We start from the raw sequence: 18340 nt of genomic DNA, 5'->3' as shown, positions 1-18340 counted from the left end.
ATTAAAAAAAATAAAAAAAATAATTACATTATTATAATAAAAAAATATATATATGTGAATAATCCGAAAAAAGGAAGAAAATAAAGAGATCAATTAGAATGAAAAATAAAGAAATAAAATCTAAAATAATAATAATTAAAAAAAGGAATAAAACAATATTAAAATGAGAATAAAATGCAATTCAAAAATCTGCTTATAATACACACACACCCCCCCCACACACCCCCCCACACACACAAACCTCCAGCTGCTTCAGCAGGCTGGCCTCCTGCGCCTTCAGGTGCTCTTTGTGTCTCTTCTTCTGCTCCTTCTTCAGCTGGTAGGCCATAAACTTCCTCTTCCTCACTTCCTCCTTCAGACCCCGGATTCGGCTCTCTATGTCACTCTGGTCTGAAATGTGCTCTGGAGGAAGGTCTTGATCAAAAAGAGAGAGAAAGAAATCACAGTGAGAATGTGAGAGCAGAGGCAGATCTGTGATTAGGAAAAGTAATCCAACTCTGTGCCGACTCGAACTCAAACCCAGTTCTTAAGAGCTTACAGGACGTTTGATTAGTTGCACGATGCTTTGGCTCGTACACGATGAAGTAGGTATCACAAAGATTTGAAAACAATACTTTTGTGACCTGCTCAGTCACTTCAACACCCAGAGACATTCTGACTAGGGATGGGAATTTGAAAGCAAATGTATATTCGAATATTCGACCCCCCAAAAAACGGTTAACCGGTTAACCGAAATGTACATATCCTATAAAAAGGGGCGGTTTTGGCGCAGTGGTTAGAGCGTTGGTCATCAGATCAAGGGGCGTTGGTGAACTCCAGTTCGAATCCCGCCTCGGCCGCCACTGCGTCAGGCCGTTGTGTCCTTGACACTTTACCCGCATTTGCTCCTGTGGGTAATGTCCGCCGTAATGACTCTTACATGTCTAATATGTGTAATGTGTGTAAAGCGCTTTGAGCACCTGTAAAAGCGCTCTAATAAAAAATGTAATGCATTATTATTAAAAAAAAAAAAGTTGGGTAAAAAAAAAAAATTCCCCAAATTTTTTTCCAACATTTTTTTTCAATAACTTTTGGAAAAAAATAAATACATGTTCAAATAAGTATAGAAACCAAGTCAAATTAGTCAAATGTATTGAACTGGTGATCACAGTTTGACAGCTATAGGCTTTCATGTGCGGAGGCGATTCACAATCAGGCCAGCTGTAGAGAAGACCCTCTCAGCTGGAACGGAGGTTGCGGGTATAGCAAGGTATAGCATGTATAAGTTTAATTTGGCATAGTTTGACCTCTACACCGCACTCACTAACCTGGTCCAAATATTTCCACACATTACTCCTTTTTGACGCCATGTCTGTTGTGTAGGACTCTTCTTAGAGTGTAAATAATTACCGGACTATGACTGGTAAAATATGTTGAATACCGGCAAAACTAAATCTCTCCTGTCAAAATGTCTATGTACTTTGCCGTCACACACGGTGCCAAGCAGCGCTTGTGTTGTCAGGGGGCGGGGGAGCACGCTCATGAACTGTTAGCGCCGGAACCTCGCAACGGCTGCGGAGCGCATTTGGGCATAAGATGAGGTTTGAGTCTGCGTGATCTGTGTGTAGGGAGAGGCAGCAGCCATATCATTAGCTAGAACTAGCTAAATCTGATGGATTTGGACATAAACGCGAGTGAAGTCTAACCGGACGCGAGAGAGAGAGATCAGCACCTGCAGCTCTGCCCGCTGTGAGGGACCGGTGAGCGGAGCAAAACACACCTTTAGACCTAACACACTTAGCTATGGCAATGTCGTGTACATTGAATTATTCAATTTGATAATATGTAATCAACTTAGGCATCTCTCCCAACAAAAAATAATAAATAAAAAAATTAATAATTATTCGAATACCTGAATAATTTTGAATATTCGTTCCCATCCCTAATTCTGACTAGGGATCGCCAATTTTGGGGCCGATCGCCGGAATCAGTATCCGATCCAATCGAGTGGGCGGGGCCTATGGGGATCTTCCATTTCAAGTGATGTTTAAAACTCAGTTTAATGGGCTCATTCACTAGCGCTTCCAATCTATCTATATCTATATCTATATCTATATCTATATCTCTCTCTCTCCAGAGGTAGATCAAATAGCTAAGTGTGTTAGGTCTAACTCTTACAGCCCGTCCACACAACCAATCACATGAATCTCCCGCCCCTGACACACAAGCAGCTGTTTCCCACAATGCAGTTCGGCGAAAAGTGACATCACCCGGTGAATGGTGAAAATGTATTTATGTAAAGTTTGATATTCTGAAGGCCGAGATTTTGTTTATTACCAAAATGACCAAAACTAAATTCACGATTGTTTCTGAATGCGCTGTTACGATATCTGACTGATTCCAATAGAGCGGGTCTCCTTTTTCTACAGTACTCTGCAGAACTGTATTTCCTCATGCAGTAACTGACTCTTTTGTAAAGTGTTCTCTCCTCCAACATCACACAGCTAAGCAGGTTAGGAATCAGCCAAGTGCTTCCATAATGTATTCCTGGCAGCATTACATTATGCTGGACTACACAGCGCCAGCAATACAGCTGCATCACATCTTTTACCATCTCTGAGAGGTATAATACACCGCTCAGATACAACACTTCCTGTCTCTGTGTGTGTGTGTGTGTGTGTGTGTGTGTGTGTGTGTGTGTGTGTGTGTGTGTGTGTGTGTGTGTGTGTGTGTGTGTACAGTCTATGCTTTAACTGCTTCTCTGAGAAATACCTGGAGGTATAGTACACCCCTCAGATACAACACTTCCTGTCTCTGTGTGTGTGTGTGTGTGTGTGTGTGTGTGTGTGTGTGTGTGTGTGTGTGTGTGTGTGTGTGCGTGCACAGTCTATGCTTTAACTGCTTCTCTGAGAAATACCTGGAGGTATAGTACACCCCTCAGATATAACACTTTCAGTCTGTGTCTCTGTGCGTGTGCGTGTGTGTGTGTGTGTGTGTGTGTGTGTGTGTGTGTGTGTGTGTGTGTGTGTGTGTGTGTGTGTGTGTGTGTGTGCCTGTGCATGTGTGTGTGTGTAACTCACCAGTCCGGTTGGAGGCTCGGAGCTGCATCTTGCTGCCGTGTGAAGGAGAGGCTGCGGGGGCGAGGCTTCCTCTCAGAGACTGGAGAGAGGAGGAGGAAGAGGAGGAGAGAGGAAGAGAAGAGACATTAGGATATAACAACACAGTCACATGGACTATTACAACCATCCCTTAATTAATATTTGATGTGCAACATAAACTAGCAAATGCATCGTCCCCGGTATAACATGATGGACTATTAATAACCCACACAGCATCATATATGAGTTTTATTGAATGAATTTGACTGAAGTTCGTCCACGTCAGAGTTTCAATCCTGGCAATTAGTCATTTCAAAGACGATTGATATCCTAATTAGTATTTAAGCTATTTGTTTTTTACAGTGTTTTGTAAAAATCATGGTAAATACTTTCCAATATCGACCAAAGTAGGTTTCTTTGCGACATGGCGGCATCACAGACTCAGGCCATAAGACCACTAAACTCCTGCTACCTGCTCCTACTTATTCCAACACATTTAAACAATACGCCATAATACTGAATACTCTGGTAATATAACTAGTATCTCTCTTTTAGCGAGGCTGTACCCAAAGAAATGGATGTAAACACTGCATTATATTCACAGTCTGCGTACCTGTCTGCTGGGAGAGGTGAAGTCCTGGCTGTAGTTTGCAGGGCTGTTCTGCACGGAGGTTCCTGAAGGAGTTTCAGGGTTTGAAGCAGGTGGATCTGAAGCTGGACTTCCTGTCTGTGGTCCCTCCGTGTGGACGCTGGAGTCAGGAGTCACTGAGGAACAGTCCTCACTCACATACTCTGAAAACACAAGAAACAAGAAAATATTAAGCTCTCTCTTCTCTGTAAGCTGTTCTGTTCTCTCTATACGCCTACTGCCTGAATCTGCTTTTTTCACAATCATTTAAAATTCCCCATTTTTTCTAAATTCAGACTTTTTTTACTTAAAATTTCTATATTTTTTACAAATTCCTGACTATTTCATAATTCTCACTTTTTTACAAAAATAAAATGATTGATAAAAAGTTCTGACTTTTTCAAAAAAAATCGGATTTATTTTTCAAAATGGTCACTTTTTTTAAAATTATTGACTTTTTACATATTTCTAACTTTTTAGAAAATATTTCAGTTTTTTGATAAAAATGTCACTTTTGGAAAAATTCCTGACTATTTTCATAATTATCACTTTTTTAGAAAAATCAACATTTTTAGAAAAAGTGTTCACTTTTAAAATGTCCGACTTTTTACATATTTCTAACTTTTTTGAATGTTTGGTATCAGCTGTTCTCTCTGTAAGTTCTGTAGGATAATACTTTGAGTGTGAATCGATACGCCTACTGCCTGAATCTGCTTTATGGAATCTATTTTATTTTGTTTACACGTGGCCCTAATCATCTTATTTTAAAAATTCCCCAAATCCAGTTATTTTCCTCAAAATTATCAAAATTTCTCAAAATTCTGACTTTTTTCTTTCTCAAATTTCGGTAATTATTTTTTATTTCTGATTATTTTCATAATTCTCTCATTTTATAAAATCTGAGTCGATCAGATGTTATCTCTTCTCTGTAAGCTGTTCTGTTCTCTAAGCCAGGGGTTCCCAAAGTGGGGGTCGCGAGATGATTACAAAATCAAAATTGATAATTAAAAACAATTTATTAATTATTTTTTTATCATTTATAATAACGTGTGCATAGACATTTGTCAGGGGCGGACTGGCCATCTGTAGAATTTCCCCGCAGCGAGGCCCCCCACCCTGTTGACAAATCCCCCCCCCCCCACGTTGACAGGGGTCGCCAGTCTCTGGCACTGTTATTTTGGGGGTCGTGGGCTGAAAGGTTTGGGAACCCCTGCTCTAAGCTAATACTTTAAGAGTGAATCTAAACTTTACACGTGGCCCTTAACATCTTCTTTTAAAAATTCCACAAATCCAGTTTTTTTTCTTCAAGATTCTCAAATTTGTTCAAATTCTGACTATTTTCACAATTCTCACTTTTTTACAAAAATAAAATGTTTGAAAAAAAGTTCTGAGTTTTTCAAAAAATTCGGATTTATTTTTCAAAATTATCACTTTTTAAATTCCTGACTTTTTACATATTTCTAACTGCTTTGAAAAATGTTCTCTTCTCTATAAGCCGTACTGTTCTGTTCTCTAATACCTTGAGTGTCATGAAAGGCAGGTTTTCCTATAAATAAAATCATTTCTGATCCTAAATATCTTGGTTTCTTATTTTCTAAGGTCACAATGTTCTGTTGTCAGAGGTGGAAAGTGAATTTACTTAAAGGGGACCTATCATGCAAAATGCACTTGTGTACGTCTTGTATACATGAATATGTGTCCCCACAACCCTCTCTTTTCCTCCGTACCCAAATCTCTAAAAACGGGGCTGCAACGGATCTGATACAGATTTGAAATTGTTCTGACGTCAGAAACGGGGAGCTCCGCCTATATGGGCAACTCTCCACCTATCAGGGGAATGAGAGACCGCTCGAAAGCGCTGGAGACGCTGTAGTACATATGCCAGGCCTGTAAGTGGCGCTGTAGCCACAGAATCAGCCTTTGCAAAAACAGGGCTGGAAAAGAGCAAATAGAGCGAAATGAGGCACGGCTAAAATGCAGGATCTGTTTGGTATTTTGAAAAAAAAACTTCACAGGCATGTTTTATATAGGTATGGCCCTACAATATATGTTTCAAATATAGCATGATAGGTCCACTTTAAGTTCACATTTGAGGTACTTTACCTGAGTTCTTTCATTTTATGCTTCTACTCCAACATATTTTGGAAGCAAATGTTGTACTTTTTTAGATATATATTTCATGATATTTAAAAAAGGGCTTTTTCTGCAATGACTGTCACTCTGAACATATTCCTCATCGAACCTAAATACTAGTACTATTCTCGATACAGTACTTTTTTAAGGTTGTAATGAATCCATTTCTAAAGACACCCTGCTGTGTTCACCTTTCTCGCTGTCAGTCCTGGGCTCTGAGCTCTGACGGAGACTCGGGCTGATGTCATAAACCTCGTTCTCCCGACTCTCCGCCCCGTCTCGAGATGTTGTTCTGTCCCACAAAGCCAGCGCCTCCTTCTCCATCCTCCTGACCTCGGCCTCCTCTCGATCCAGGCGCTGTTTCCACTGCAGCAGCTCCTCCGCATGGTGCCGCCTCTGCATCAGCACCTGCTCTCGCTTCGTCAGGAACCTAAAAAGGTGGAGGTCAGAATGAAGGAGGGAAGGTAATGAGGAGGTGAGGAAGTGAAAAAGACGAGGGGTGATTGGTGAAGGAGGCAGTGAAGAGAGAGAGGAGAAGTAGGAGATTTAGCATAAGGGATGTTTAAATGTGACATCGCTGAAGCAAGCAGACCCGAAACACCTGGAGACACACACACACACACACACACACACACACACACACACACACACACACACACACACACACACACACACACACACACACACACACACACACACACACACACACACCACACACACACACACACACACACACACACACACACACACACACACACACACGTCAGGTTCATGCGTCAGACTGAAACCCAGGAACACACACCTCAAACATATGAGTTTCACAAGATAGGAAAGGTTTAAAAAGGCAGTTACATCTGTATGAATGTCTCTTTGATAAACACAATGGAGCAGATCTATTCAGTTCATATCTATAGTGATGTTTTAGTCTGTTCTTACTACGTCAGCAGCTGGAAGCTAATAACAAACATGTCATCTGTTTATTACAAGATGCATACACCAACAAGCTCTACAGCCTGTTGTGATAAATTAATGATGATTACATGTTGACATTAATTTAATGCAGTTCAATTGTTTTTTGGAGTTTTTGATAAATTTGTGGAAAAATGTCATCCGATGGTTTACTGTGCTTTTGCAGCATAAATATATAACATTACTCGTGATACATTTGATTACAAAATGTAAATAATAACAGGGGAAAGAAGGTATATAACTATAATATACAACAATTAGGTTTGACTGAGGGATAAGCAATAATACAGATGTGTTCTTTTTATTTTGGTAATTAGAACTTCTCAAGCGAAATTGTATTTCAATATTTTGAAAGGCGCTTTATAAATGAAATGTATTATTATTTATTTGTTTAATTAAAAGTAATTACTGTTATTAATATTGCTTTAAAAAGGTGTCTTTTTTTTGTACTATTTACAATATATTTCTCTTTCTTTTGGACACCCAGGCTGTGCAGAGTGTCTGCCTGGAACAGCGTAGCAGGTATCGGTATCTAGACTTAAATAATAACAATATGAGTGCATTAGTCATTAGTATTGACTTCCATTTACTGTAAACCCCTGACCAATGAGGGCAGGAAGCCTTAAACACAGCCACTCTTTTGTCTTGCAATGCAAACATCATCTGTAATCCTAAAATCCAACTTACCCCGAGTCTCTTATAAATACATATATCTCTGGTGAGGTGTAATGTGCTCCCCCACAGCTCTGGGTGCCGTTACACTGCAGTATTATTTAGCCCTGATTTGATTTAAAGGCCTTTCTCTTGACCCTAATGTTTACTGATGACAGGACAGATACAGAGGAGACGGACAGAGGGTCTTTTAGTGCCTTCCCAAACTCCATTACAGCCACTGGCCATCTGTACTTGTTATCCAATTCTGTGCAACAGTTACCTAATAAAGAGTTAGTTAAGATGGACTGGGCTCATTGAAGAGATGGAGCACTCTGTCTGCTCCGTGTGGTTCAATCTGAAAACATTCTGTATCAATGAGCAGCCGCAATATGAAGGACGTAAAGAGAGATGCACCGCAGCATTCATTAGAAGAAGAAAGGAGGGGAGAAGAGTCACAGATGGAACACCACAAAAACCAGAGACATCCCAGCGCTGAGTCTGAGATTCCCATCCAACAAGGAAGGCTCCTATCGAAATAGACGTAACCTTTAACCTTCAGGAGATCAAATGTCACCCAGAGTGTTTAATGCATCAGGTAGGGCTGCAGCGTTGAGAACAAATAACTTATTCATTTTTAAACATTATTCAAATTAAGGATTGAAAAATACATTAAAATGGTAATTGTGCGATTATTTTAAAGGGGCCCTTTTACGTCTTTTCACCCTCTGTCTGAAACCAGAGCCCAGTCTGCTCTGATTGGTTAGCTGGCCGGCTCTGTTGTGATTGGTCAACCTGCTTAGAGATGTCCCGCCCCTCAGCCTATCACTTACAATCTGTTGGAGCGCTAGCCCAACAATAGCACGAGTGTTCCATAGTGATGTCACTATGTTTGTGGACTTTTTTTGCTTTGGGATTTTAGCCTTTAGAGACCGTTTACATTCACAAAAACCAATGGAAAACACTACAGGAGAGGGAAACACCCCAAAGAGGAGAATAGGGCCTCTTCAAAGACAATCTGTGCCAAACAAGGGCTTTTAATTCAGTCTGTAGAATACTGTTCCTACACAGCTCCAACAAACTGAATTGGATATTGCACTAGTCCATATTGCGATTTAGATATCATTTTAATTAATTGGGCAACCCTACCTTGAATATTTGATTTAACAGGCTGTTTTATTTTGTTCAAAGTCACCCAAAACCAGAATGCTTTGCAGACAGTACAGGCAATACATATAGCCTAAAAAATATGTTTTAAATGTTGGGGTAAGGCCAGTTAAGCATGTTGCCTTCTTCTCCATTTTCTATCTGAAATTAAATGTATATTGCTTATTAAACGTCTGTTGTATCTGATGATAATTATTGTTGTTAAAAGGTACGTTTATTTGACAAAAGGCAGCCTTCCTTTGGCCCTTTAAGCTTTCACTCAAACTCCTCCCCCAACTTCCTGGAAACAAACCCAATCAGTCAACAATCACCATCCCACCCCTAAAGGTCCCAGTGCCAGTGGGTGAACACAAGCATGTTCCATGGGGTGGGGGGAGGGGGTTATTAGGTGGAGGTGCTGGGATAGAGGTAGAGAGCTCTGTACAGTACCTGACCAAATGGTTGTAGATAAAAATCTGGAATTTAGGGTGGAGGTTGGGAAGACAGACACTGAGGGAGGCCCAGTGGTGAGCCGTGAACACAGAGAAGAAGCAGTGGACAGGAGAGCAGAGTCTACAACACACACAGTCACAGGAGACACACACACATGGGCATGGAGACACACAACACACACAATGTGAGAGGAGGGAGAAACATTAAGAACACAAAGAGGGAACAGACACGTAGGGAGGAGGGAGAGAGAAGAGTGATATGAGCAAAGGTGAGCTGATACGCCCAATGTGTTCTGCTTTTAATATGGATATGTATAGAGTGGTGCAGGGAGGACATGTTATCGTAGGACAACCCGGAAGTTAGCATAGTAAGGACTCTCGACAAAAAATGTTCCCCCATAATTGCAGAAACTAATCTCTGTGCCGAACAAACGTTTATGAAACATACAGCAGGATAATCTCCAAATATTAACACCACCTTATGATTTCTGAAGTAAAAAGTTAGGATATAAAAGGAACTACAGCACGGTCACATGACTTCACGTCTCCACCGCTAAGCTAAAGGAGGCTAATGTTGGGCTATAAAGGAACTACAGCACGGTCACATGACTTCACGTCACCACCGCTAAGCTAAAGGAGGCTAATGTTGGGCTATAAAGGAACTACAGCACGGTCACATGACTTCACGTCACCACCGCTAAGCTAAAGGAGGCTAATGTTGGGCTATAAAGGAACTACAGCACGGTCACATGACTTCACGTCACCACCGCTAAGCTAAAGGTGGCTAATGTTGGGCTATAAAGGAACTACAGCACGGTCACATGACTTCACGTCACCACCGCTAAGCTAAAGGTGGCTAATGTTGGGCTATAAAGGAACTACAGCACGGTCACATGACTTCACGTCACCACCGCTAAGCTAAAGGTGGCTAATGTTGGGCTATAAAGGAACTACAGCACGGTCACATGACTTCACGTCACCACCGCTAAGCTAAAGGTGGCTAATGTTGGGCTATAAAGGAACTACAGCACGGTCACATGACTTCACGTCACCACCGCTAAGCTAAAGGTGGCTAATGTTGGGCTATAAAGGAACTTCAGCACGGTCACATGACTTCACATCACCACCGCTAAGCTAAAGGTGGCTAATGTTGGGCTATAAAGGAACTTCAGCACGGTCACATGACTTCACATCACCACCGCTAAGCTAAAGGTGGCTAATGTTGGGCTATAAAGGAACTACAGCACGGTCACATGACTTCATGTCACCACCGCTAAGCTAAAGGTGGCTAATGTTGGGCTATAAAGGAACCACAGCACGGTCACATGACTTCACGTCACCACCGCTAAGCTAAAGGTGGCTAATGTTGGGCTATAAAGGAACTACAGTACGGTCAAATGACTTCACATCACCACCGCTAAACTAAAGGTGGCTAATGTTGGGCTATAAAGGAACTACAGCACGGTCACATGACTTCACGTCACCACCGCTAAGCTAAAGGTGGCTAATGTTGGGCTATAAAGGATCCACAGCACGGTCACATGACTTCACGTCACCACCGCTAAGCTAAAGGTGGCTAATGTTGGGCGTGAAGATGTTTAGTCGTCTCCTTTAGACACTTGTTAGCAACCTTCGTTTTTAAATCCACCAGTGGGGTATTTACTGACGTATTTTATGTCTTAGCACAAAAAGTGTAAATCTCTTCAGCTTGAGTTAACCACAGACCTTATTTCAGGATAACAACCATTCAGAAAACCATTGACCTCCAGACCAGGGGACAGGAAGTGGTAAAACGCTGATTAATGTCCGGGTTTTAGGACTCATTCCTGCACCACTCTATTAGGAGATCATGAATATTTGAGCTAGCATGAGGGCATCAAGCATAGGGGGTTGGTTATCCCACTGATCACTGCCAAACCTGTTTATTGAGGGGGTTAAAAGTTTTCAGTCGTTTTTTGAACAAAATACAATGCAGGGATTACAATTTGTTAGTGTTACGTCAAGACAAATATATATCGTACATGTTTGCTTCGATTAACAGCAGGACAGTGGTAATAAAGACTGAAAGAGGATAGCCCAGAAGCATTTTAGTTTGATAAAAAAGCAAGCAAGCACAAGAGCATGCTCTGACACAAATATCTGTTTTTGAGTTTCTGTTTAACTTCGACATTCCTTAGGTCTAGATTTGTTCGAAGTGCTACCATCGAGGGTCTGTGATCTGTTGCCAAGTTATAAATCCTAAATAAATAAATCCTAAAGCCCAGAACAATTGACCCACTTGTTGGAGCTGCGCTGGCACGAGAGGCTCTGCAGCACCTGAGCTGTGAGAGGGTAACAGTTTGCACAGGAACCACCTGCACATGAAGCTACTCGTCGAGGGGAAATGAGTGCAATGAAAATGATTGAATGCACAGCCAATGTTTTTCTTATCTGGAAAATAACGGTGCCTTTGACATGTCAAGTTTCAGTTCCAACGATTGCGTCTTTCAATATTTTTACTTTCATTTTGTTCCAGATCTATATAGTCTTTTAAAAGGTTGGATTTAATAGTTTCTGATGTTGTTGCTTTACTTTATGTTTCAACAAATATTCCTACAAAGGGTTACAGGTTAAAAACTCAAGTTAATGGGACGGGCTTTGGATCAAAGGGAGAACAACATGGAGCATGCTTCTCTTCCCATCCACACAATCCAGCAGAAGAAAGATGGCATGCACTGATTAGTCTTCATTAGTTTAGTTGCCTGTTAAAGTAAAGACTCTATGTTTGGGATTTTAGCGTTTCGGACCCGTTGGACTGAATACATAGAAATTGCACTTTTTAACGAGGCAATATTCCCTACTTACTGCGGGCTACAGTGAGTGTTAACTGTGCAGAAGTGTTATGGAAGAACTGAGTCCTTAAAGAGCATGCTACTTTGGTTATTCTGCTGCTCCTTCACTCAGCAATAATCACACCTTCATATGTTCATTAAACTCTGCTCTTTATTTCTCACCATGCATGAGTGCCTGTGTGTCTTTATCTTTATGTGTATTGATAGAGGATGCTAGCTGTCCTTGTTTTGCCTTTTATCTGCGGTGTCACTTCTTCTGTAAAACTCTGAATCATTTCCCAGATGCGGGACATGGAAAGGATTTCTGATTCTGAAATTCTGTGTGAACATATAATATGTGTTTAAAGTTAATTGAATCAGGACCAAGACAAAATCAAAACTGAAAGAGTTGGAAAATATTCTTATAAGCACAGAAGGAGCTGACATTAAGCGTAAAGACAGCACCACAGGGCTGGAGTTAAAAACACTTATGATGAAGCATGACTTGAGATAATTCACCTCTCAAACCAGAACAGAGAAAAAACCAAATAACTGTTTAAAAATAAGAGAGTTTACTTCTCGTCCGTGTGGGAGCGCATCTTCTTGAGCTTCTGCATGATGCTGCTGGTCTCACTTCCAGAGATGGAGAGCGGGGGGGAGGGGCTGCGTCTCATGTTGGGGGAGGCTGACTCTGAGAGGGGGGTCTCTGACACGGGGGTCTCCTGGAGGGAAGGAAAACACAGAATTATGCATGTATACATATATTGGTGTATGTGTATATGAGTACGTACCAGAGTTTCCGTTAGTTTCCGGACTTTGACCGGTAAAATATGCTGAAGACCAGCAAATCTAAATCTCTCCGTTAAAAATAATTTCCCCTTAACACAATCAGTTGCGCCACTTATGTGACAGACAAGAAGAGTCAATTCTAATGTCTAACACTTAATGTGGAGAAAGAGATGTCCTGTATGGGTTGATTGTGCGTTGATCTGTTGGTAATGCCTCGGGGCTCCGGCCTCACCCGGTTGCATAGTGACGCTTGTTGTTTAGGTGTCTTTTAATAAGCAGGTAGTCATATCATTAACTAGAACTAGCTGGATCTGATCGATATGGATATAAGACGGGAAAGAGAGATCAGCTGCTGCTGACGAGTCGACACGCAGCTCTGCATGATCACATGCAGCGGTGAGCGGAGCAACACACACTTCAGGTTAGAATATCGCGAGCTGCATGATACTGACGGGCTGTCAGGAGAGAGAGAGAGCTCCGTTTATTATTCCCGTGTTATTGTAAATTACTGTTCACTTTTGAATAATGTAGTTAATCTAAATCTACTATAATTAGTTTAATATCGAATCATATAAATTTGTTTTAAAGCTCGATAAATAACAAAGAAGACCTTTGACCGGCACTTTTCTCATTTTGTCCGGAAGATTTCAACTTTAACGGACATTTTGGCGGAAACTCTGGTACGTACATGTATATATATGTATGTGTATGTGCTTGTATATATATGTATGTGTATGTGCTTGTATATATATGTATGTGTATGTGCTTGTATATATATGTATGTGTATGTGCTTGTATATATATGTGTGTGTGTTTAAGTTGATACATGTGTAGATATTTGTAATTTCAAACGACCCCTATGTACTTTTTCGTTTTTATTTTACCAATTTTGTTCGGGTCTCTAGAAATATATGATTTGCAAAACTGTACTTTTAATAAAAATGTGACCGCAAATAAATAAAGAATAAAAAGAAAAGGCAGAATTAGAGAGAAGCCAATAAAAGAAAGTTAAGAAGAATAATGCAACATCATCTACAATGTGTTTTTTTCCCCTTAATTTAATTAATTTGACTTTATTTAAAATACCTTATTGTTATATTTGCTCAAACTGTCACTATATACTGCCACGAGAGTCATGAGGAAAAGGCTTGTTACTGGACTTATAATGCTCACACTGTACATTCTATATTTATATTTGATTGAATATCCCATATCTCCTGGAGGGAATGAAAACGCAGATAAGGCATTAAAATAAAGATAAGAGGAGCAATGCAACTTTGAGCAGCTTTCCTCTCACTGATCCTGCTGCAATGTTTGTTGTTTGTTTGTCATGTATTGTGTCTCGATGTTTGTCTGTTGATGTTACACGTGGAGCTGCTGTGATGCCAGGAGCATTTCAGACTCGATCGGACCATGGATGTATAATAAGAACTGGATACAGCGTGGGAGGCGGGGCCTCGTTCATTCCTATGAGAGCTGCTCATGAAGACAAAATGGCCCAACTTTTGAGAGAGCGAAACGTCACGAAAGTATTCATATAATCCTATAATCCGTTGTTATTGTGCGTCCATGGGTAAAGGTAAAACTCATGTAGTGCTGAACACGTCACATGAACGTGCCGGGCGGCGCGGTCCCGTGGGTTGGATGCGCGTTCATAATGCAGAGGAAAATAACTCAGAATAACGTTATTAGCACATTTTACAACTTGAGGACCGAATGTTTTTAATGAGGGCTATACAAACGTTCATACTGGGTAGTTTATTTAGTTTAAAAACAATTATCCAACGAGTTACAGACGTCTCTTTCCCAATGTTAGTCAATGGGAAAAAGTGTTTCTGGGCCCAGCGACTGATACGGAAGTGTAGTACCGCCGTTTGGCCACTACGAATATTTCCCTCAGAGTCCGGCGCACCTCCTGGGGGCTTGGAACGGACCAATAAAGTATTATCGTATAAATCAAACTGTGGCCCTTTAAAGTGATCCCTGTGGAGGAGATTAGTGACTCACAGGTGGAGTTTCCCCCCCGGCGCTCTTCAGACGCTCCTTCAGGCGGAGGGTGGAGTTTCTCATCCGCTCGATCTCCTCCTGCTGCTTCAGCAACAGCTGCCGCTCCTTCCTGGCCGCTTTGTTGGCCTCCTGAAGCCTCTTGATCTCAGCCTGGGAACAAACACACAGAGATGGGTGGTGAGTAAAGTAACGGTTAATGTGGATGAGACCCCGCTCTGTCAAAATCAGTCGTAACGGCTAATTCTGAGATAAACAAGCATTTATGTCAAAAACTTGTTGGGTTTTGGTGGATTTTAACCAAAAAAAGTCCTTTGAACAAACGATACAACAAAAAATGTGTTTCATAGGAAAATGGATGAAGACCATCGTCTCAATTGTGACCCTGAGTGTTTCTCAATGTCGAGGAAGGATGCTCCAGAGCCACTATTTCAAGGATCATCATCGAGTCCCGTCGAAGGACTGTTCCAATGTCCAGGATCCTTGGAATTTTACCGAGGACTGAATCCTTCGTTGCGGGACATTTCGCGGATGCACATGTGTACCTTCCGGTCTTAAAAATCCCCACAATGCTTTGCGCACGGACCAATTTCCAAAATCTTTAGCGGAAAATGTAAGGCAGGGCCTCTCATATGACGCACACCTGCTAGCCTGTTCCACTCTTCGTTCTCCGAATTAAAGGAAGGATTCTTGCCTAGCCTCTGAAGGACCTGACTCGGAGGACATGTCCTACCAAGGAAGCGTCCTCGACATTGAGAAACACCCTCGAATGGACCTGACTCGGAAGACATGGAAACACCCTCTGATGGACCTGACTCGGAAGACATGTCCTACCAAGGAAGCGTCCTCGACATTGAGAGACACCCTCTGATGGACCTGACACGGAAGACATGGAAACACCCTCTGATGGACCTGACTCGGAAGACATGGAAACATCCTCTGATGGACCTGACTCGGAAGACATGTCCTACCAAGGAAGCGTCCTCGAAATATGTATTTTATTATAAAATAAAATAAATAAAATAAATAAAATAAATAAAATAAATAAAATAAATAAAATAAATAAAATAAATAAAATAAATAAAATAAATAAAATAAATAAAATAAATAAAATAAATAAAATAAATAAAATAAATAAAATAAATAAAATAAATAAAATAAATAAAATAAATTAAAACAATAAAATAAATGTAATGTGTTTTATAGAGCAGGTCCCATGAGTCAGGATAACTCCGCCCCCTCACCTGCTCCTGCTGCAGCTTCATCAGGAGGCCCCTCTGCTTCTTCCTGATTGGAGGCATCTTGTCGTCCTCTCCTTTGTCCCTCAGTCTCTTCTTCTGGTGCTCCAGCCAGGCCAGCTCAGCTTTGGTCTTCTCTTTGACGGCCTTCTGTCGGAGGTGCAGCAGCGAGCTCTGGTGCTGCAGACGCACCTCCTCGTCCTTCATGTACTGACGCACCATGTCCATCGTGAACTGAGAGAAGCTGTCCTGCCCGCCCGCGAACGACATGCTGGTGTCCTGAGGCTGCAGGGGAACGAGGGAGAAAGATAGACGTTAGATCGTTATACGATACCATAATACTTTATTTGTATTTTATTTATTTAATTTTTTAATTGATCTATTTTAATTTTTTTAATTTATTTATTTATTTTATTTATTTATTTAATTTATTTATTTAATTTAATTTATTTGTATTTATTTAATTTTACTTTATTTATTTAATGGTCAGATCAAGTCTGAAATGTGACATCACAGCAGCTCCATGTGTAACATCAACATGGACACATATCAAGACACACTTTGCTTTATTTTAAAGTATGCCTGTACCTCTCTGCCCTCTCACCTTTAACATGTGTTGAACCCCTGAAACCACTGTGGCGTTGTGATTGGCTCCGTCATCCTCTGACTCATCGTGGGGGCGGGGCTTCTTCTCCATGGTTCCCCTGCGGTGCGCCTCAGACGGCAGCAGAGAGCGAAACGAGCGCTCCTCGATCTCGTCCTCCGTCATCGACTCGTCAAACTTCAGAGAGTATTCCGTTGCCACGGACGTAGTGTCTCCTGGAGGACAGAAATATAATAAACTCAAGAGTTATTTTAGGTACAAGGCATCTTCGTATCTGCCACTACGTTAGTTTGCACTACTCAATACTACTCGCAGAGACACATCCTTTACTCAAGTAGAAGTACACACATCCTTTACTCAAGTAGAAGTACAGATACTCGTGTTTAAAAATACTCTGGTGAAAGTAGAAGTACTGACTAAACTTCTTTACTCAAGTGAAAGTAAAGAGGCTTTGAAATGTACTTCAGTAAAAAGTACCCATAACTAGCAGCTGCTTTAAAGAGTACCTGACCTCCCTTTATATTAATAGAACAATAATGTCATTGTTAGCTAATGAATGTTTCCATGCTGAACAACGGCAACATGACAACGTTTCCATTGGTCCCTCTTCTTTAGAGAAGACCAGGAAATGATGGATACACGGATCGTGTTCAAATCAATAGGCACGCTATAGAGTGCCACAGTGACGCGTCCTAAAACCCGGAAGTAAACTCTTTCCGGTTCCTTCGTCAAAAACACAATGGGATCTCTCCATAGGATTTAGGAAAATAGCTTGAAATCAGGTCTGTGGTTGAAACACATTTAAGAGACGGATCACGTTTTGTTCAGTCGGATAATCTCCACATGTCTACCCTACTTTTATAATTTTCTAATCATAAATCTAGTCGCCAGAAGCTAAATGCTAACGTTATGCTATAAAGGAACTACAGCAGGGTCGCTGCTTCAACGTCACGCCGACTTCAGATCCATATTCAAACATACAGATTATAAATGGAACGAGTTGAAGCGTTTGTTTGAACAGTCTGCAGGAGGCAGGGACTTGCTTTCAAGCAGAACAGAAACTAACTTAGAGGAGTGTTCACGTGTTCGGCGTAATGACGCACAACGGCCTCCACGACTTCTGTAGTCCTATTCAGCCACTTGGTAACAACCATCGTTTCTCAGACACGTCAACTCTTCAGAAATCACCAGTGGGGTCACTGCTGATGATTTAATGTCCTAGAACAAAACGTGATCCGTCTCTTCAATGAGTCTCAACCACAGACCTTAGTTCAGATAGTTTCCAGAACCCTATGGAGAGATTGCTTTTTGTCGAAGGAACCGGAAGTGGTGACATGCTAACTTACTTCCGGGTTTTAGGACGCGTCACTGCGGCACTCTATGACTCTAAAGAATAATGATCACCCCACCAAACACACATTCAAACTAAAGGAACCAGCCTGTGTTCAACATGTAAGAAGTAGAAAGTACAGGTATTTGAGTTCAACATGTAAGAAGTCAAAGTACAAAGTAGTAACGAAGTATTTGTACTCCACTCCTTCCCACCTCTGTGTTGTATATTTGTCGAATGAAAAATAAAGAGATTCTTTTTTTCAATAAAAACATATATAAACCTTTGTTATCCACTGCAGAGGGGATGCTGTCGCTGCAGAGAGAATCATTGGCTGCTTTTTGAACTTCTTCCTCGATGGAGCTGCTGCCTTCCTCCTTCCTCGTCTCCTTCCTCCTCTTCCCTTCTCTGGCATCTTTCTTCGTCCGGTCTCTGGTCTCAAACGCGGCGTGTGAAGGGCTGTGGTGGCTGCTGGAGTCCGCTCCACTGATGGAAAAGAGGCAGACTTT

The 18340-nt window shown here is 41.2% G+C and overlaps 1 protein-coding gene across 5 annotated transcripts in view; it reads right to left on the bottom strand.

The window, feature by feature from the left end:
• cep350 (centrosomal protein 350) overlaps positions 1-18340 on the bottom strand; it is a 132710-nt gene that overhangs the window by 29923 nt on the left and 84447 nt on the right. For 3 of the 5 annotated variants that reach the window (XM_034217728.1, XM_034217724.1, XM_034217726.1), the window contains exons 24-33: positions 18115-18317; positions 16502-16716; positions 15904-16182; positions 14663-14812; positions 12443-12588; positions 9055-9177; positions 6030-6268; positions 3691-3869; positions 3060-3138; positions 242-414 (exon numbers count right to left, since the gene is read on the bottom strand). In XM_034217728.1, the coding sequence (XP_034073619.1) occupies positions 242-414; positions 3060-3138; positions 3691-3869; positions 6030-6268; positions 9055-9177; positions 12443-12588; positions 14663-14812; positions 15904-16182; positions 16502-16716; positions 18115-18317 (1786 nt within the window). The remainder of the gene's footprint in view (positions 1-241; positions 415-3059; positions 3139-3690; positions 3870-6029; positions 6269-9054; positions 9178-12442; positions 12589-14662; positions 14813-15903; positions 16183-16501; positions 16717-18114; positions 18318-18340) is intronic. The other 2 variants (XM_034217725.1, XM_034217727.1) reach the window with 2 other exon arrangements.

The sequence above is a fragment of the Gymnodraco acuticeps genome, unplaced genomic scaffold (genome assembly GCF_902827175.1).
Source record: "Gymnodraco acuticeps unplaced genomic scaffold, fGymAcu1.1, whole genome shotgun sequence".
NCBI classification, from domain to species: Eukaryota; Metazoa; Chordata; class Actinopteri; order Perciformes; family Bathydraconidae; genus Gymnodraco; species Gymnodraco acuticeps.
Note: the sequence above shows the minus strand (reverse complement) of the source record. Positions and strands in the feature narration are given on the sequence as shown.